Here is a 21,341-nt window from a genome sequence, read left to right as displayed (position 1 = left end):
CAGCCACCTTTCAAAGTGGGCTATGTAAGACGACAAACAGCAAGCCACACGCTGTTTTGTTGTCAGAATTTTGTAATTAAAGAAAAAATCATTGCTTGCGCCAAAGTGTTCCTTTTGATGAAAAAGAAATTACAATAGATGGGCCGACCATATGGACTTGAAATTATAAGGAAAACTTTTCCTATATCATGCAATATTCCGATATCCGTAATGAAGAGTCGAACATACGTCCACATAAAAAAGAAACATTGAGAATCAAACGTCGCGTTTATTTGCGAGCACGTCCAAATTTTGGAGGTCAGTTTTTTTTAAAACATCATCATCAACAAGCGCAGCGTTTATATCAATAATTGAATGAGCTAGTCTCGCATTTGCCTTTTGTGAGGTGAATTAAAAATAATGTGTACGAATAATAATCAGTAAAAAAAATAGAAATTCTTACTTATTTCGATTTTGGGCCAGCCTAAGGCTTTTAATCAAAGTGACTTTGATGAGTGGATAACAGATTTTTGAAAATTGTCTCAAAGCATTGTATTAATTACCTTGTGTTCTAACGAAAGAACGAAAGTCTTTTCCTAATGCCCTTGCAAAATCTTTGGGTACCCTTTGTTTTATTAGCCATCAAGAATAACCAGCGGCTTCGCCCAATAAAAAACAAGATGGCGGGCTTTGGGGACAATACTCGTGTGAAAGTTTGTATCGAAAGAAGTTTTGTCTTAAACATTCTTTTGAATCTTTACTAAAGCCATTCTTTGGATCTTACAGGGAGTGACGATCGTAAAGCCCGTTATCTATGGGAACGTTTCACATTATTTCGGCAAAAAGAGGGAAACTGATGGCCATACTCATGGATGGACAGTCTACATTCGACCCTTCAACAACGAGGTGAAATAGACCGTAGAGCTATGTACTAGAACGCCTGAAGCTCGGATGTCTTTCATCACGTTCTTTTGCCAATAAGTTTTAAAGATGTTATGTTGTACGCCGTTTATTTTACGCAGTTTACGATTTGTTGTTCCTGCAAGCAGTTTTTGTTGTTATTGTTGTTGTTTTTATGCTTAATTATGTGATATATCGGTGCTATTTCCATTAGTAAACCGTCTTAAAAGGATACTTCTACTCAATACGGGCTCTGGATCAAACTCTTCTTTTAAATTGTTATCAACAAAAATTTGTATTCTTTATTTTGTTTTGTATTGTATTAGTGTAAAGGAAGTCTCCAAATAAAGCGATAATTAATGTATGCAAGTTATTATTTTCCCGGGCAGGATATGTCAAGTTATGTGAAGAAAGTCCATTTCAAGCTTCATGAAAGTTACGCAAATCCTCTTAGAGGTAACAGCTTGATTCCAGCAGAGCCGACAGTCAATAGCATACCCATACAAATCACTGTTATTAGGCCATGTTCTATTCATATATACTTCCATTATCTTCAATTTATTAAAAAATGTATTGACAAGGCCTAATTATCTTCCATTTATTGAAGTGGAATGGTGTGCATCATCCTTGACAAATGGATCTCATTTTTACCACCCACAGTCCTCAAATAATCCACAAGTGATGACACAGAATTACTTGAGTTTCACATCTTTACTTTATTTGGTAATTAGGTAATGCTGATGATAATTGTTGCCCTGTTTTAGTCATCACCAAGCCTCCATATGAAGTCAATGAGTCTGGCTGGGGAGAATTTGAAATCACAATCAAAATCTTCTTTATGGATCCACAAGAAAGACCTGTATGTGATCTTTTGTTATTGTAGGTATTTGAATAAAGTGTTCAACCAGCATTTGCTGTGGTTGTACAACTAAAGCTGCTACATAGCTGTTATTGACACATTGCGCATGACATGAAGGGGCAGGGGAGAGCATTTACTTAAACACTCTGACAATTGGCTAAGGTTTTAGGTTTGATTTGAATTACATAAATTTGTAAAGTCTGGGAAAAGCATGACTAATGAGAACTGCAAAACATTTTTAGATATGGATGTTATGCCAGATTTTCTGTATCTCTAATCAAACTATATTAACCTGTACAATCTGATGTACCCCAATATCACTTACCACTTACCACTAGTATTGTACTTCTGTTTCTAGTATTTATTTCTAGTATTGTATTTTTGTCCATGAATACATGACCGAAAGAGAAAGGCTTGTTAAGAGACACAATTGAGGATAATATCACCAATCATTTTATCATTAATCTATTTGGAGACTCATCCATGTACATTCTTGTGTATTTGATGCCAAATAAAATATGTCTATGTCTATATGTCTGACCTTCAAGTTTTTGTGTTAGGTGACTTTGTACCATCTACTCAAGCTCTTCCAAACAGAGTCCGCCCTTGCATCTGGGAAAAAGCAATTAGTAGCAGAGTTCTATGATGAAATTGTGAGTCCCAAGCAAATGTTATATTTACTGTGTATTATATCCAGGCATATGAGTGCATATAAACCAAGTAACTTGTTTGACTCTTACTTGCATGCATATTGTCATGTTGAATAAAGATCATAACATTATGCCTTATATACATAATATATTTACTGTAATAAAAATGGATTGTCAAGATGTGGATGTCTTCAGTACCGAAAAAGAATAATTATTAAAGGGATGGTGATCAATCATTTAAATTATTACTTTCTTTAGATTTAGTTGTACTTTTCCTTTTAGATTTTTCAAGACCCAACTCAGATGATGCATCAGTGTTTATTGAGCACAAGGCAGCTCCCTCCAATGAAACATGAATCAGATTGTAAGTGGAAGGATTTATAGTTTTAAATTTGTTGGAGAATTTCATAGACTCTTGAAAACATGGAAATTCTGTACAAATATTTCACACACTTAATCTGTGCATTATGTGTGACAATTACAATAGAGTACTATATCTGTTAGATAGGTGCAAGCTCACTGTGCCTACAGTTTTGATGTCAGTAAAACTAGAAAACATTCATCAACTTTTAGTCAGCTAAGTAGTATTGTCAAATATTTGCTACTGTACCTAGTAGTAGAATGTCATAAAAGTCATAAAAATGTTTTCAAGAAGAATTTTCAAAAGAAAGCAACGCACTGTAGGAAAGGTGATAAAGCCCTATTAAACTTTCCAAGATAACACTAAAGCAACTGTTGATTGTTACATGGCTTCTTTTATTTATACTAGAACTGACTATAGTTTCACCTGTATTTGCTATTCTTCAGGGCCAGAGATTGAACAGAGAACTACTTCAGCAATTGCAATGGCAAGATCCAAGATCGGGAAGGAAATAAGCCAATTGAAGGAAAGGTTAAAAGCAAGTAAAACAACTATACACAACTTGAAGACAGAGATTTCTAGATTAGAGCAGGAAGAGGATGAGGGCCCTGGCTCCGGACTATTACAAGTGCAGGCCATGCATATTCCTGCCACAGCACCCATAGCCGAGGACACAGGGCCGAGGATGCCAGCGACACCCACATGAGAACTGCCAACATCCCATAAGAAATGTTACGTAATGTCAATAATCTGGATGTGATGGCCTTAATCCAGTTTGCCATACAATGATGTGAGACCTGGCTTTGTCTTCCCTGATACTGGACAAAACTGGACTACCATACTATCATACAAACAACAGTCAACATATGAACATTGATGTTTTCTTGGAAAGCAATATAACAGACAATGACTGTATGGTGCAAATACCCTCCCTTGGCTATTAGAGAGAGATATTTATCCATACCTCTTTTTGTAAAATATATACCTATTTTCAATAACACTTTATAGCTATGCTACTAGCCAAAACCTAAATCAATGTTGTATTTTTTAAGGTGGCCCGCGTCCATTAAAAAGTACTGCTTTCTCGAAAAGTCAAGCCATCATCATTTTTTAAACCCCTCCCATACAATCATTATTTACGCGATTTCTCTAATTCTTTCAAATTCTGTATGGCACGGGTAAACAGCGGCATTCCCTCGAGAGTCACCAACCTGTGAATTCCAGTTGAAATCCAAAACAACAGAAGTTCAAAGATAGCTCTTTGGCTTCTGGGAGTTTGGAAGAGTAACCGTCATTACCCGTACTCTAATCTGGTGCAACTGCTTTTTCTATACCCTAGTTTTGATCATATTAAGTAAGGTAAGTAAGTGTAAGTAAGGTAAGTAAACGGTAAGTAAGGTAAGGTAAGTAAGCGGTAAGTGTCAAAACATAGTCTACCAAAAGCTAAAAGGAATCAAAATGGATGAATTTGAATTATAATTATGACGGAAATGTGCTGTTTACTTCTCCGCGGTAAGTAAGGTAAGGTAAGTAAGCGGTAAGTGTCAAAACATAGTCTACCAAAAGCTAAAAGGAATCAAAATGGATGAATTTGAATTATAATTATGAAGGAAATGTGCTGTTTACTTCTCCAAGCGCAAAACTCGAAATCACGGTCTCCAAATGCTAGCATTTTTAATGAAGGGACATCAATTTTTACTTTTAGATGGAGGTATTCTTTCTGTGAACGATTTGATTGGCAGCATGTTCATCATTCTTCAAGACGTCTATCTCGAGATATTCAAATTGTTATACTGTATACTTATACCGTCGATTTAGAGCAAGATCGGCCCAACGAAATATCATTATATTTCACAGGCGTGATCCTTGAAATTCAATTTAACTATTACAAACTTCGACTTTCAATTAATCGGTTTGGATTTCACCTAGCATTGCAGTAAACTCCGAATCTAGGATGTTCCTTTCATAAGAATTGAAAGAATTAGAAAAATCTTGTAAATAATGATTGTATGGGAGCGGTTTGAAAATGCGTGATTTTTTGGGAAAGCAGTCCTTTTGAATTGAAACGGGCCACCTTAATAAAAAAAAGAGTTTTATTGTTGAGTATATCGAATATCCTTTTTCTGGAGTGTAACCCAATAAAGGCCAACTCTTGCTAAATATTGTTGTTATATTGTACAGGGGCGAATCTAGGGGTGGACTGGGTTGGCCCCACTCAGATATTTTCAGATATTTGTTTTAAAAATAACGAAAAATATAAGAAATCCTTAGAAGACAATGAATCCGGCCCCCCTTTCGTGAAAAACCTTGTTTTTTCCTCTCTTTTTGGAACTCATGGATTTATTAATTTAATTGAGCTCCTAGATGTCCAAAGAACCCCAAATGGGTAACGATAACTGACAGTACTGCGTACCACACTCTTTTTTATTATTAAAGGTATAAATATAATTATAAATATTATATATTTATAATTATTATTTTTATTGAAATGTGAATTTTGTTTATTTGTTGATATCGACCCACAGGAAACCCACATGACAAATTTGACTCATGACTGGACTTGGGTTCCCTGTTGTGATTTTAGACCTCAAGCGATCAAAATGGCGGACGAGGAAGCTTTGTAAAGGTTAGTTGGTACATACCGTAGAACTCCGCTAACTCGAACTCTGAAGAGAGACAAGACTGCTTTCCAGCTAGCGGGGGCTCTATTTTTCAGATTTCGGCTAAAACAATTTATTTGCTACTCGTGTTTTCATGTAAAGCATATAAAGTCCACCTTGGTTAGTCATGCGAGGTGGCCCAAGATTCAAGAATATTGAAAAACCAAAAAGAATAAAAAGCTATCCAGATTTCTAGAGTAAAGTAAAAAATAAGGTGAAGTTAATTGGGGTAAAGGTAAACGGAAAGTAGTTTGGCGTGAAGCTCAACCAGTGGGTTTGAGTTCCAGTAAAGTTATCCAAAGAAAAATCCACTAAAAATTAAAACCAAGTCCAACAGAAATCAAACTTAGTTCGAATTGACAGGTAAGTCGAGTTATCCAAATTCGAGCTCAGCGGAAGTCTACTGTAATCACTATCTGATTGTGTTCAAAGAATTTATTGGAAATAATAATCTAAGTTCCCTAGATCTGATAAATTTTTTATTCAAGGTAAACATGAAACTGGCAGGTTGTTTTTGATTCTGGTTGCTGGCTTTACAAGCTGACACAGGGTGACCATAGTATAGATGTATGTCCAAAAGCTTTCTATTAAATATATTGCAATCTTCAAAACAGCGTTTATGACGTGTGTAAAAAATATTTAGCACTTTCTGTTGTTTTCATGAATGAACATACATTTGGCCACCCTGGACTGAGCCAGGGAGAATGTCCATGATGACTCATATAAGATAAGTTTAAAAAATGCAGCAAGAGCTATTAGAAAAAGTTACTTGATTGGCCTTACAGTGTTTGTAACATCAAAGTGGATAAGAACTCTATTAAGGCAGCAAATGCACTAGTTTACTTCTGGTTGATTATGTAATAATCTGGTGGGCCAAAGAAAACCTCAACCAACAAAACACAAAATAATCTATAAGGATCCACGCTGTTTATCAGGCCATCCACTCTAAATTATCAGTCACATCGTCAAAGAAACACACTGCGTTCACAGCATTGAAATATTATTGTTTGCGTTTTCCACTAAAAATCATGACTTCAAGGAGCCTGTGTGGCTGAAGATTGTTACATAATTGACTGGAAGTAAACTGGTACAAATGCTACTTTAACCATCAAGCATCATCCAAGCATTATTGTATTTACCAGCTGGGACATCTATATCATGAAAGAAAAGACGTCCGTATCACAGGAAAAAAAAACATGAATTCGAATGTTAACCATTCAGTGTGTGGGGATGGAGAAAATGCTTTGTTTAGTGGTCCAGCATTTGTGAACACGAATAAAAAATAAAGTTTTCCATCAAAAAGTTTTCCATTTTTCAAGCATCATTGAGACTTTACCAATCACATGACATACAGTAAGAATGAAGCCACAACCCATACCAGGTTCATGATTTTTTACAGGCGCATATATGTGATTAGTGTTGTAAGTTTCCAGTTGCACAACTCAAATTTTCATTACAAACCTCAAAAACCTTTTAAGCATAAATTTTCAAATTACTCTAAAAGTAGAAATTTATATAATGTATATATATATATTTTGGTGGCTTTCATACTGAATTTACATTGCAAATGGTAGTAAAATTATTTTAAGGATGCCTGCATTGACTGCTGGGTCTCTAAGCATGTTATAGATAAATTAGCAATAGCACACAATCTTTCTTGAAAACCAACAAGACATTTTCTTATTAGTTTCTTTTAATGTTATCAAAAAGAGCTATAAACCACAGGCAAAAATAATAAATAAAAACAATTTTCTTTCAGGTAGAGAAAATTAAGATGGGTGACAAAAATGAAGAGCAGACAACTTCTCTAGAACAGGAGAAACACATAGAACAGACCTCTGGAAAATGCAGCATACCTACACCAAAACACAAGGCCGAGCAAGAACTATTTGATTTGAGTAGCATTGTCCACAAAGTGTCTCATGACCTACAGCTGCACGAAAAAGAACACAGTTGTAATGTTTGTGGAAAATGCTTCTCTACATTTGGAAACCTTAAAATCCACCTACTGACTCATTCAGGAGAGAAACCACATCAATGTCCCAAGTGTGACAAGAGCTTTACCCTAGCTTGGAACCTTAAAAACCATTTAAGGCTCCACACTGGTGAGAAACCATTCCACTGTGAAGAGTGTGGGAAGTGTTTTGCACGGAAGGGACACCTAAAAGCACATCTTCTGGCGCACTCAGGTCTGAAACCACACACATGTAATGAGTGCGGCAAGTCCTTTAAAAGTCTATCACACCTCAAAGATCATCTATGGGTACATTCCAATTCTGCTAATAAGTCATTTGAATGTAAAGATTGTGGAATATGCTTTTTGCAGTCAGAAAGTCTAAAAGAGCATGTAAAAATCCATTTAGCTCAAAAACTACATCAATGTGGTAAATGTGAGATGAGATTCACACAACATGAAATGCTAAAAACACATCTTAAGGTGCATGATGAAAAACCATATAAATGTAAAGAATGTGATAAGTGCTACACACACTATGGAAGCCTTCAAATCCATCAAAGGATCCATTCTGGTGAAAAACCATACAAATGTAATGAGTGTGACATGTGCTATGCAAAATCTGGAGCTCTAAGCCGACACCTAATGGTTCACACTGGGAAAAGTCCAGATCAATGTAAACCACATCGATGTAAGGAATGTGGAAAGTGCTTTAGCCGATCTGGAAACCTGAAAAAACATCTATTGACTCACTCAGAACAGAGACCATACCAGTGTGATGAATGTGGGAAATGCTTCAAAATGCCCTGGCATTTCAAAGATCATTTGAAGATACATTCTGGAGAGAAACCTTTCAAGTGTGAAGAATGTGGAAAGTGTTTTCGTGCGGCTGGGAACATGAGAAAACACCGAATTATACACTCAGGACAACCAGAGCAAAAGCCGCACCGTTGCGATGAGTGTGGGAAATGCTTCAGGGTCATATCGCATCTAAAAGATCATAAACGGATCCACTCTGGAGAAAAACCGTTCCAATGTAAAGAATGTGGAAAGTGTTTTCACGTCGTGGGAAATCTAAAAAGGCACCTAAGAATTCACTCAGAACATAAACCACTTCAGTGTGATACATGCGGACAGTTCTTCGCGCTACCATCTAGCTTGGAAGCTCATCTAAAGGTTCATTTAGGTGAAGAACCTTCCACATGTTAAAGCCTTATCCAAACGGATATTTCCAATGCTGGCATTGTTTGCACGGGCTTAAGGTGGGACACGCGCTACTGTGGCCACCATTAGAAAGTTAGCTAATTAACACGCTAGAATCGTTGTTTGGATTGACACGAACTTTAAAACCAGAGGTCCGTCGTGCTCCAATGTGCACAAAGCCAATTATGTCCATATTAATCAGATGGTGAGTTGTTGCATTGTTCACTCCGCCTGTAAAGATTCATCTACTTTTTTAGACCTATTTTTAAAAATAAAGCAAAAAATACGTGCAACGAAAAGACCAAGTAAAAAAAAAACGAGTTGATCATTATATACAAAAAAGACAGTTAACTTAATTTGGCCGAATGATCAACTAGAATGCATGGGCTTTCTTCGGGGTTCGATTGATTTCATTTTTTCTAGAACTTTATAAGAATCTTTCTCTGAATTTGAAATGTCAATTTCTACTATATTCTTGGAATGCTAGCTGTTCGTTATAATTTGTTTGCCTTTTTCAACGCCTTGTTTGAACGGGGCTTTAGACCTAGTTTTACCGTTTCAAATGCAAATGCATGCAAACGAACAAAGTCGAGTATTTATCTTCACTTGCATGCATTTACATTCAGGTGGAACAGCACCTGAAAAGAACGTCGTTTAACTTGTTGTCAATCAGCATTTTTTTGCCTCGCTGGTTGGCTAACACAGCTCATGTCAATCACATTTTACTGCCACGAGGCTGTCAAACGCTGATTTCATGGAATAATTTGTTCCATCCCTAAAACTGTAAGTACAGAGAGGGCGTTGGAATCCATAGCCAGAATTGCTCAGTGCGAGATGTTCTATCACTATGCTTACTTTCATAAAGGTCCCACAAATTTAAAGGCAATGTTGCAACATTTTAGGGGCTGCGAATTTTCCATAGAAATGTCGATTTTCTTGCCAAGTTATAGGGCATCTTGAGTTGTCGGATTTTAGGTTCAAATGTTGTATTATCTATGAACCGTATTCAATGCAAACAACAAGGTCGAATGTTTTATCTTCATTTCATGCATTTGCATTAAAAACGACTCATGGATAATGCAACATTTGAACTTAGCCTTAAAGATTCGACTCCTCGTTCTCAAGATCTCGTTTTCTCGGATTTTCAACAGCCGTCTCGAAATTTCTCGGATGGAACATTCTTCACCTATCATTTTCTTCCACTAATTGACAGAAGTGAGAGGAAGTTTAATCACTTTTGGGGATCGTTGGCGAGAGTTCTCGGAATTCTCTAAATCGTATTATTTGTGATTTCTCAATTATTTCATATTACACCTCATTTAGAATTGACAAGGTTTTTAAAGGGAAACTTTATTTTTAATTCGCGTTTACAAATGCTGGACCACTAAACCAAGCCTTTTCTCCAGCCCCACACATGTGGGTTGAGTTACTCATCTACACTGAATTAGCAACATTCAAATTCATGTTATTTTTCTGTTCATAAGTTCCTATTCTCCCTTAAAAGCATATCTCGGTCTCGAGATTTTAAATTCTTCATCGCGAATAAAAAAAAATAGAAATATCTTCCTTGATCTCCGGCCTCAGTCGGAATTTTCAAGACCTCGGTCACGTTTTTTCGTGATACGGACGTCCCAGCTGGTAAACACAATAAATATGTCTAATGGGACGCTTGTTATAATGGAGGTTATACCAATGTTAAAGAAAAAGCAGTCAAGGTTTGGAATTTTACTCCACAATAATTGTGTATTGCTGAGGGACGAAAAAGTGTAAAACCAGATATGCCAAAGTTTTGTTTTCCAAAGAAATTCTTGGGCGGTTTTAGAAACGTCGCTGTTATGTTCTTTCCTCGTTTTTAATTGATTATACATCCCACAAATGCATCTTTAAAAATAATAAAGTTGTCCATTTTTGGCCATACAAATATTATTTTTAATATGTTATTATTATAGCAAAGAGCTATTATGAAAATTGTTATCTTTGAATCAATTATACATACTTGAACACGAATCGCGGTTTGGAAGGCGTTAAAATGCAATGAGAACTTGGTCTGCTTTTGTTCAAGTGTTTTTCCTTTTTTAAAATATTCCACTAATTTTTGTACAAGCTTCTAGTAATAATTCCACTCAATTCGTTGTACAAGTTACAAAGGCTGTCGGCGGATTTTTGGCGTTTAGGTGGAAATTCTAACGAAATTGCGCTTAAAAGAATATCCGCACGTACGGAAAAGCGTCGTGTTTTGTTTAAAGATAAGCATTATTAAAAAAAAAAAAAACTTCTACTTTATTTACCCGCCACGGTGCTCAGTTGGTCACATTTGGCACGGCTCACAATGGGAACGCACCTAGCGCGGAGTGCTAGAAAGTTGACGATATGAACCATCTTCCTATCTCCCACAATGACAAAAAGATTGCGCCCGGGTCAAAGAACTCTGCGAAAAGGGCAATGGCACGCGTGGGAGAAACTATCACGCGGACAAACTTATCTAAGGCATTATCAGTGAAAACCAAAAGAATTCAGCTAAACGTTGGAGGGTACCGGTTTGAAATCCTTAAGGATAACTTGAAGAAATATCCAGATACTCTTTTGGGTGGAGAAAGGAAGAAATACTTCTTTGACAAGGAAAGAAAAGAGTATTTCTTTGATCGTGACCCAATCATGTTCAAGTATATCCTGGATTTTTATCGAACCGGGGATTTCCACATTTCAGCGACGTCTCCGGATTGCGTAGATGCAATTTCAGATGAACTCGCATTCTTTGGTATCCCTAAAGAATTCGTATCCTCTTGCTGTTGCGAGAACATTGACTTCGAGCATAGAATGGCAGAGGAAAAGGATGAAGAAGGGGTAGATCATGCGCTATTTGGCAGAAAGGAAAAACTGTACGAATTTTTGACTGATGCAAATAGCAGCTTTGCCGCCTCACTTTTTAGTTATTTCTTTGTTCTCGTGATAGTAGTTAACATCATCATGATAAATGTGGAGACCTTGGAGTGCGCTATCAGCAAATCGTGCGGGGAATACTATGAAAATACCTTCTTTATCATCGACTCGTTCTGTGTAGCGGTTTTCACATTCGAATTCGGGGCTCGATTGTACTCTTGCCCGAGTAGAAAAGATTTTCTCAAAAATGGTACAAACATTGTTGACTTTATCGGCATTCTTCCCTACTATATCGGAATCTTTGACAAAATCTTCAAATCAAATAATGTGTCTCTCGAATTTGTGATCACTGCATTGAGGATTTTCCGGATCTTTCGCGTCACCAAGTTAGCCCGGCATTCGGACAGGTTTATGAATCTTCTAAAGTCCATCAAAGATGCAGCCGGCGAACTGGGAGGGATACTTTTTTCGTTTCTAGCTCTAATGATTATGTTCTCAACCATGATCTATTTTGCGGAGCATAAACTGTCCGATAACTCGTCACAGTTCTCTAGCATACCGGCCGCCTTCTGGTATACGCTGGTAACCATGACGACATTAGGGTAAGCATATAGCGGGGCTGGTTCACAGACATAGCTAGGTCTATGCTCTTGTGATATCTTATAAAGTTGATAATATAACACCGATGACATTCCTACCTACTACATTATTCCCCCTATTCTATTCCCCCACACCCTACTATTCTATTCTCCTATTCTATTCCCCCACCCCCTACTATTCTATTCACCTATTCCATTCCCCCACTCCCTACTATTCTATTCTCCTATTCTATTCCCCCACCCCCTACTATTCTATTCTATTATTCTATTCCCCCACCCCCTACTATTCTATTCCACTATTCTATTTCCCCACCCCCTACTATTCTATTCTACTATTCTATTCCCCCTACCTCTTATTATGCTCTTGTGAAATTTCATAGGTATGGTGATATCACACCAGTGACATTCCTACCCTACCCCCAACCCCTACTATGGTCTTGTGACATCTCCTAGGTATGGTGATATCACACCAGTGACAATCCTACCCTACCCCCACCCCCTACTATGCTCTTGTGACATCTCCTAGGTATGGTGATATCACACCAGTGACATTTGTGGGTAAGATCATTGGCAGCATGTGCGCGTTGATCGGAGTGCTTCTACTGGCCCTCCCGGTGCCCATCATAGAGGAAAAGGTACGTCACATCGACTTTCTCAAGTACAGTCATGATACCTCTATAGTATTATCGACTTATCAAGTACAGTCATTATACCTCTTTAATATTACCGCCTTTATTATCAAGTACAGTCATGATGCCTCTATACTATTAGCGCCTTTATCAAGTATGTAGTGTTTGTCTACTATCAGAGACCATAAAGGAGGCTTAGGCTGAGTTCATTACAGATCAAAATAGCGGCACAACAAAAACTGACTTATTACATACGTCACGTAGCTATGACAACTAATACGTCAGTACATGAGCTGTTTAGCTGTTGTCCAGCGTGCATACAAAACAAAGTACAGTCATGATACCCCTATAATATTACCGACTTTATCGAGTACAGTGTTACTTCGTATTACGGACAACCTCGTTACCCTGCTAGCAGAGCCATTCTTCCTGTTTGTTTCTATAAGTTCACTTATCCGTGTCTCCACAGGAAGGACACAAACAAACGAGAACGCGAAAGAACAGAGGCGCGACAAATAATACGGATAAGTGAACTGATAGAAACAAACAGGAAGCCTCCAAACTAAATAATTTGAAAGGGTGACTTGGAGATGTGTCCGTTACTGAGGCTGTTCACTCGTTGGTAGTCAAGTATATGTAGTTTACACTTGAATTCCTATACAGAAGCTTCGAGTCCTTGAAAGGTATATGTATTTTTTGGGTTAGAATTTGAAAGTTATGCTATTCAATTTTTTCTCTAAAACGTGTCAAATAACGTGATAATAAATTTGCTTTGGATCAGAAATTATTGCAAGATATAACCATTTAGCCCCTGGAATCGCTTTAAACTTCAGGCTACTTCAGAGACCACAGCCACTGCAATTCCCACATGTTTCAGCAAATAAAATTTCTAAATGCAGTACTTCTACCTTTTTTATTTTCAGCTCAGTGCTAACACCAAGAAGACAGCGCGCAAGTCTGACGCGAAGAAACCCAAAGAATACGGCGCACTCGCGATGTCCAAGAAACTAACGCAGTCAATCGCGTCAATCAACCGGTTCAAGAACAAACTGATAAAGCGAGTTGAAATGAATTCACACGTATCTACATCAAGCCTTGGCAACGAATCGAGTATTACCGCACACGAGACTGACCCAGGCGGTGTGTCCCCTCCACCGGCGAGAGGAGGTGGAGATGAACTACGTGCCAGGGAGCCCTACGGCGCAGGTGAGTAGACATACATGGATAGTGGAAGAAGGTTGACATACATGGATAGTGGAAGAAGGTTGACATACATGGATAGTGGAAGAAGGTTAACATACATGGATAGTGGAAGAAGGTTGACATACATTGATAGTAGAAGAAGGTTGACATACATGGATAGTGGGAGAAGGTTGACATACATGGATAGTGGAAGAAGGTTGACATACATGGATAGTAGAAGAAGGTTGACATACATGGATAGTGGAAGAAGGTTGACATACATGGATAGTGGAAGAAGGTTGACATACATGGATAGTGGAAGAAGGTTGACATACGTGGATAGTCGAAGAAGGTTGACATACATGGATAGTGAAAGAAGGTTGACATAAATGGATAGTGGAAGAAGGTTGATATACATTGATAGTAGAAGAAGGTTGACATACATGGATAGTGGAAGAAGGTTGACATACATGGATAGTGGAAGAAGGTTGACACACATGGATAGTGGAAGAAGGTTGACAAACATGGATAGTGGAAGAAGGTTGACATACATTGATAGTGGAAAAAGGTTGACCTACATGGATAGTGGAAGAAGGTTGACATACATGGATAGTGGAAGAGGGTTGACCTACATGGATAGTGGAAGAAGGTTGACATACATGGATAGTGGAAGAAGGTTGACATACATGGATAGTGGAAGAAGGTTGACATACATGGATAGTGGAAGAAGGTTGACATACATGGATAGTGGAAGAAGGTTGATATACATTGATAGTAGAAGAAGGTTGACATACATGGATAGTGGAAGAAGGTTGACATACATGGATAGTGGAAGAAGGTTGACACACATGGATAGTGGAAGAAGGTTGACAAACATGGATAGTGGAAGAAGGTTGACATACATTGATAGTGGAAAAAGGTTGACCTACATGGATAGTGGAAGAAGGTTGACATACATGGATAGTGGAAGAGGGTTGACCTACATGGATAGTGGAAGAAGGTTGACATACATGGATAGTGGAAGAAGATTGACATACGTTGATAGTCGAAGAAGGTTGACATACATGGATAGTGGAAGAAGGTTGACATACATGGATAGTGGAAGAAGGTTGACATACATGGATAGTGGAAGAAGGTTGACATACGTGGATAGTGGAAGAAGGTTGACATACGTGGATAGTGGGAGAAGGTTGACATACATGGATAGTGGAAGAAGGTTGACATACATGGATAGTGGAAGAAGGTTGACATACATGGATAGTGGAAGAAGGTTGACATACGTGGATAGTGGAAGAAGGTTGACATACATGGATACTGTAAGAAGGTTGACATACATGGATAGTGAAAGAAGGTCGACATACATGGATAGTGGAAGAAGGTTGACTTACGTGGATAGTCGAAAAAGGTTGACATACATTGATAGTGGAAGAAGGTTGACATACATGGATAGTGGAAGAAGGTTGACATACATGGATAGTGGAAGAAGGTGGACATACATGGGTAGTGGAAGAAAGTCGACATGATGATGACAATAGATGTAACATGATGACGGTGATGGTGTTAATGATGACAATAGATGTAACATGATTGACAGTGATTGTGGTTATGATGACAATAGATGGAACATGATGACAGTGATTGTGGTTATGATAACAATAGATGTAACATGATGGCAGTGATGGTGGTTTTGATGACAATAGATGTAACATGATGACGGTGATGATGTGAATGATGACAATAGATGTAACATGATGACGGTGATGGTGTGAATGCTAACAATAGATGTAACATGATGACGGTGATTGTGGTTATGATGACAATAGATGTAACATGATGACGGTGATTATGATGACAATAGATGTAACATGATGACAGTGATTATGATGACAATAGATGTAACATGATGACAGTGATGGTGTTGATGATGACAATAGATGTAACATGATGACGGTGATGGTGTTAATGATGGCAATAGATGTAACATGATGACGGTGATTGTGGTTATGATAACAATAGATGTAACATGATGACAGTGATTGTGGTTATGATAACAATAGATGTAACATGATGGCAGTGATGGTGGTTTTGATGACAATAGATGTAACATGATGACGGTGATGATGTGAATGATGACAATAGATGTAACATGATGACGGTGATGGTGTGAATGCTAACAATAGATGTAACATGATGACGGTGATGGTGGTTATGATGACAATAGATGTAACATGATGACGGTGATTATGATGACAATAGATGTAACATGATGACGGTGATTATGATGACAATAGATGTAACATGATGACAGTGATAGTGTTGATGATGACAATAGATGTAACATGATTACGGTGATGGTGTGAACGATGACAATAGATGTAACATGATGACGGTGATGGTGTGAATGATGGCAATAGATGTAACATGATGACGGTGATGGTGTTAACGATGACAATAGATGTAACATGATGACGGTGATGGTGTGAATGATGACAATAGACGTAACATGATGACGGTGATAACGATGACAATAGATGTAACATGATGACGGTGATTATGATGACAATAGATGTAACATGATGACGGTGATTATGATGACAATAGATGTAACATGATGACAGTGATGGTGTTGATGATGACAATAGATGTAACATGATTACGGTGATGGTGTGAACGATGACAATAGATGTAACATGATGACGGTGATGGTGTGAATGATGGCAATAGATGTAACATGATGACGGTGATTGTGTTAACGATGACAATAGATGTAACATGATGACGGTGATGGTGTTAACGATGACAATAGATGTAACATGATGACGGTGATGGTGTGAATGATGACAATAGACGTAACATGATGACGGTGATAACGATGACAATAGATGTAACATGATGACGGTGATTATGATGACAATAGATGTAACATGATGACGGTGATTATGATGACAATAGATGTAACATGATGACAGTGATGGTGTTGATGATGACAATAGATGTAACATGATTACGGTGATGGTGTGAACGATGACAATAGATGTAACATGATGACGGTGATGGTGTGAATGATGGCAATAGATGTAACATGATGACGGTGATGGTGTGAATGATGGCAATAGATGTAACATGATGACGGTGATGGTGTTAACGATGACAATAGATGTAACATGATGACGGTGATGGTGTGAATGATGATAATAGACGTAACGTGATGACGGTTATGGTGTTAATGATGACAATAGATGTAACATGATGTCAGTGATTGTGGTTATGATGACAATAGATGTAACATGATGACAGTGATGGTGTTGATGATGGCAATAGATGTAACATGATGACGGTGATTGTGGTAATGATGACAATAGATGTAACATGATGACGGTAATGGTGTTAATGATGACAATAGATTTAACATGATGACGGTGATGGTGTGAATGATGACAATAGATGTAACATGATGACGGTGATGGTGTGAATGATGATTATAGATGTAACATGATGACAGTGATTATGATGACAATAGATGTAACATGATGACGGTAATGGTGTTAATGATGACAATAGATTTAACATGATGACGGTGATGGTGTTAATGATGACAATAGATGTAACATGATTACGGTGATGGAGTTAATGATGACAATAGATGTAACATGATGACAGTGATTATGATGACAATAGATGTAACATGATGACTGTGATGGTGTTAATGATGACAATAGATGTAACATGATTACGATGATGGAGTTAATGATGACAATAGATGTAACATGATGACGGTGATGGTGTTAATGATGACAATAGATGTAACATGATGACGGTGATGGTGTGAATGATGACAATAGATGTAACATGATGACAGTGATTATGATGACAATAAATGTAACATGATGACAGTGATTATGATGACAATAAATGTAACATGATGACAGTGATGGTGTTGATGATGACAATAGATGTAACATGATGACGGTGATGGAGTTAATGATGACAATAGATGTAACATGATGACGGTGATGGAGTTAATGATGACAATAGATGTAACATGATGACGGTGATGGTGTTAATGATGACAATAGATGTAACATGATGACGGTGATGGAGTTAATGATGACAATAGATGTAACATGATGACGGTGATGGTGTGAATGATGGCAATAGATGTAACATGATGTCAGTGATTGTGGTTATGCTGACAATAGATGTAACATGATGACGGTGATGGTGTGAATGATGACAATAGATGTAACATGATGACAGTGATTATGATGACAATAAATGTAACATGATGACAGTGATGGTGTTGATGATGACAATAGATGTAACATGATGACGGTGATGGTGTTAACGATGACAATAGATGTAACATGATGACGGTGATGGTGTGAATTATGACAATAGATTTAACATGATTACGGTGATGGAGTTAATGATGACAATAGATGTAACATGATTACGGTGATGGTGTGAACGATGACAATAGATGTAACATGATGACGGTGATGGTGTGAATGATGGCAATAGATGTAACATGATGACGGTGATGGTGTGAATGATGGCAATAGATGTAACATGATGACGGTGATGGTGTTAACGATGACAATAGATGTAACATGATGACGGTGATGGTGTGAATGATGATAATAGACGTAACGTGATGACGGTTATGGTGTTAATGATGACAATAGATGTAACATGATGTCAGTGATTGTGGTTATGATGACAATAGATGTAACATGATGACAGTGATGGTGTTGATGATGACAATAGATGTAACATGATGACGGTGATTGTGGTAATGATGACAATAGATGTAACATGATGACGGTAATGGTGTTAATGATGACAATAGATTTAACATGATGACGGTGATGGTGTGAATGATGACAATAGATGTAACATGATGACGGTGATGGTGTGAATGATGATTATAGATGTAACATGATGACAGTGATTATGATGACAATAGATGTAACATGATGACGGTAATGGTGTTAATGATGACAATAGATTTAACATGATGACGGTGATGGTGTTAATGATGACAATAGATGTAACATGATTACGGTGATGGAGTTAATGATGACAATAGATGTAACATGATGACAGTGATTATGATGACAATAGATGTAACATGATGACTGTGATGGTGTTAATGATGACAATAGATGTAACATGATTACGGTGATGGAGTTAATGATGACAATAGATGTAACATGATGACGGTGATGGTGTTAATGATGACAATAGATGTAACATGATGACGGTGATGGTGTGAATGATGACAATAGATGTAACATGATGACAGTGATTATGATGACAATAAATGTAACATGATGACAGTGATTATGATGACAATAAATGTAACATGATGACAGTGATGGTGTTGATGATGACAATAGATGTAACATGATGACGGTGATGGAGTTAATGATGACAATAGATGTAACATGATGACGGTGATGGAGTTAATGATGACAATAGATGTAACATGATGACGGTAATGGTGTTAATGATGACAATAGATGTAACATGATGACGGTGATGGAGTTAATGATGACAATAGATGTAACATGATGACGGTGATGGTGTGAATGATGGCAATAGATGTAACATGATGTCAGTGATTGTGGTTATGCTGACAATAGATGTAACATGATGACGGTGATGGTGTGAATGATGACAATAGATGTAACATGATGACAGTGATTATGATGACAATAAATGTAACATGATGACAGTGATGGTGTTGATGATGACAATAGATGTAACATGATGACGGTGATGGTGTTAACGATGACAATAGATGTAACATGATGACGGTGATGGTGTGAATTATGACAATAGATTTAACATGATTACGGTGATGGAGTTAATGATGACAATAGATGTAACATGATGACGGTGATAGTGTTAATGATGACAATAGATGTAACATGATGACTGTGACGGTGATTATGATGACAATAGATGTAACATGATGACGGTGATGGTGTTAACGATGACAATAGATTTAACATGATGACGGTGATGGGGTTAATGATGACAATAGATGTAACATGATGACGGTGATTGTGTTAACGATGACAATAGATGTAACATGATGACGGTGATGGTGTGAATTATGACAATAGATGTAACATGATGACGGTGATGGTGTGAATGATGACAATAGACGTAACATGATGACGGTGATGGTGTGAATGATGACAATAGATGTAACATGATGACGGTGATGGAGTTAATGATGACAATAGATGTAACATGATGACGGTGATGGAGTTAATGATGACAATAGATGTAACATGATGACGGTGATGGTGTTAATGATGACAATAGATGTAACATGATGACGGTGATGGTGTGAATGATGGCAATAGATGTAACATGATTACGGTGATGGTGTGAATGATGACAATAGACGTAACATGATGACGGTGATAACGATGACAATAGATGTAACATGATGACGGTGATGGTGTGAATGATGACAATAGACGTAACATGATGACGGTGATAACGATGACAATAGATGTAACATGATGACGGTGATGGTGTGAATGATGACAATAGACGTAACATGATGACGGTGATAACGATGACAATAGATGTAACATGATGACGGTGATGGTGTGAATGATGGCAATAGATGTAATACGATGACAGTGATGGTGTGAATTATGACAATAGATGTAACATGATGACGGTGATGGTGTTAATGATGACGATAGATGTAACATGATGACGGTGATAATGATGGCAATAGATGGAACATTATTGACGATGATGGTGTTAATGATGACATAAAAAATACCCATATCAAATTAAAAAAGTCGCATTATTGTTTCCAATAATAGCATGTAATCCTAGCCCGATCGAGTCCAAAGCGAATCCCAAATCGAGCGATGGTTTCCCCAGCCACATCATCGACCAATATAAAGGCGAACGACATCTATGAGCCGCACCCCTGTCATGGAACCCAATATGGTAACCCTGTGGCGGGTTGCCATGGTGACGAATGGTCGAGCTAGGGAGATACACTTGTTCCAAGCTCTAAGGAATGTATAGCTGGGATACCTGTGGAGAGGATATGAATATTGCTTGGCGAGCATAGGATACCTTTGTATAAAGAGGACTGGTTCCCAGGGACATGAAATACCGCCATTTTAGTTTCAGTATGAAAATATCTGAAGAAGTGGGATGCGAGCAATCAGGAATTCTGCCCTTTAATATCGAATAAGCTCTCAAACAAGCGTTTAGCAATTGAAAATAACGCGCAAGCATTCCCTTTGAAGCTGACAGAACACTAAATAAAATGGTAAAATTTAAACAACAAAATTTGTAATTTTGAAAATGCCTATAAACGGTTGCATTTCAAAAATGATATTTATGTCATATGTTAATATAGCGAAATTTCTAAATCAACGATACCAATAAACAATAATTCTCTTTTATTTTGCAATGACTTACTTAGTGACAAGGATTATA

General features: G+C 37.5%; 2 protein-coding genes and 1 pseudogene across 3 annotated transcripts; all 3 read left to right on the top strand.

The window, feature by feature from the left end:
• Positions 1-590: 590 nt before the first annotated feature.
• Positions 591-4,909, top strand: LOC5513233 (YEATS domain-containing protein 4). Of its 2 annotated transcripts, XR_007307363.1 has the most exons (8): positions 591-692; positions 766-885; positions 1,269-1,335; positions 1,644-1,738; positions 2,299-2,391; positions 2,671-2,752; positions 3,196-4,147; positions 4,271-4,909. XR_007307363.1 is itself a non-coding variant. In XM_001633505.3 (7 exons), the coding sequence occupies exons 1-7, from the start codon at positions 660-662 to the stop codon at positions 3,453-3,455; spliced, it is 750 nt and encodes a 249-aa protein (XP_001633555.1). In that variant the 5' UTR covers positions 591-659; the 3' UTR covers positions 3,456-4,909. The 2 variants fall into 2 exon arrangements, 1 of the variants encoding a protein (XP_001633555.1); XM_001633505.3 differs by having other exon boundaries at positions 3,196-4,909.
• On the top strand, positions 4,024-10,109 carry LOC5513264 (zinc finger protein 501). The gene is made up of 3 exons (XM_001633504.3): positions 4,024-4,108; positions 5,275-5,375; positions 7,169-10,109. The coding sequence occupies exon 3, from the start codon at positions 7,184-7,186 to the stop codon at positions 8,570-8,572; it is 1,389 nt and encodes a 462-aa protein (XP_001633554.1). The 5' UTR covers positions 4,024-4,108; positions 5,275-5,375; positions 7,169-7,183; the 3' UTR covers positions 8,573-10,109.
• Positions 10,110-10,475: 366 nt separating this feature from the next.
• On the top strand, positions 10,476-21,307 carry LOC5513263 (annotated as a pseudogene).
• Positions 21,308-21,341: the final 34 nt, after the last annotated feature.

The sequence above is a fragment of the Nematostella vectensis genome, chromosome 3 (genome assembly GCF_932526225.1).
Source record: "Nematostella vectensis chromosome 3, jaNemVect1.1, whole genome shotgun sequence".
Classification (NCBI taxonomy): Eukaryota; Metazoa; Cnidaria; class Anthozoa; order Actiniaria; family Edwardsiidae; genus Nematostella; species Nematostella vectensis.
Note: the sequence above shows the minus strand (reverse complement) of the source record. Positions and strands in the feature narration are given on the sequence as shown.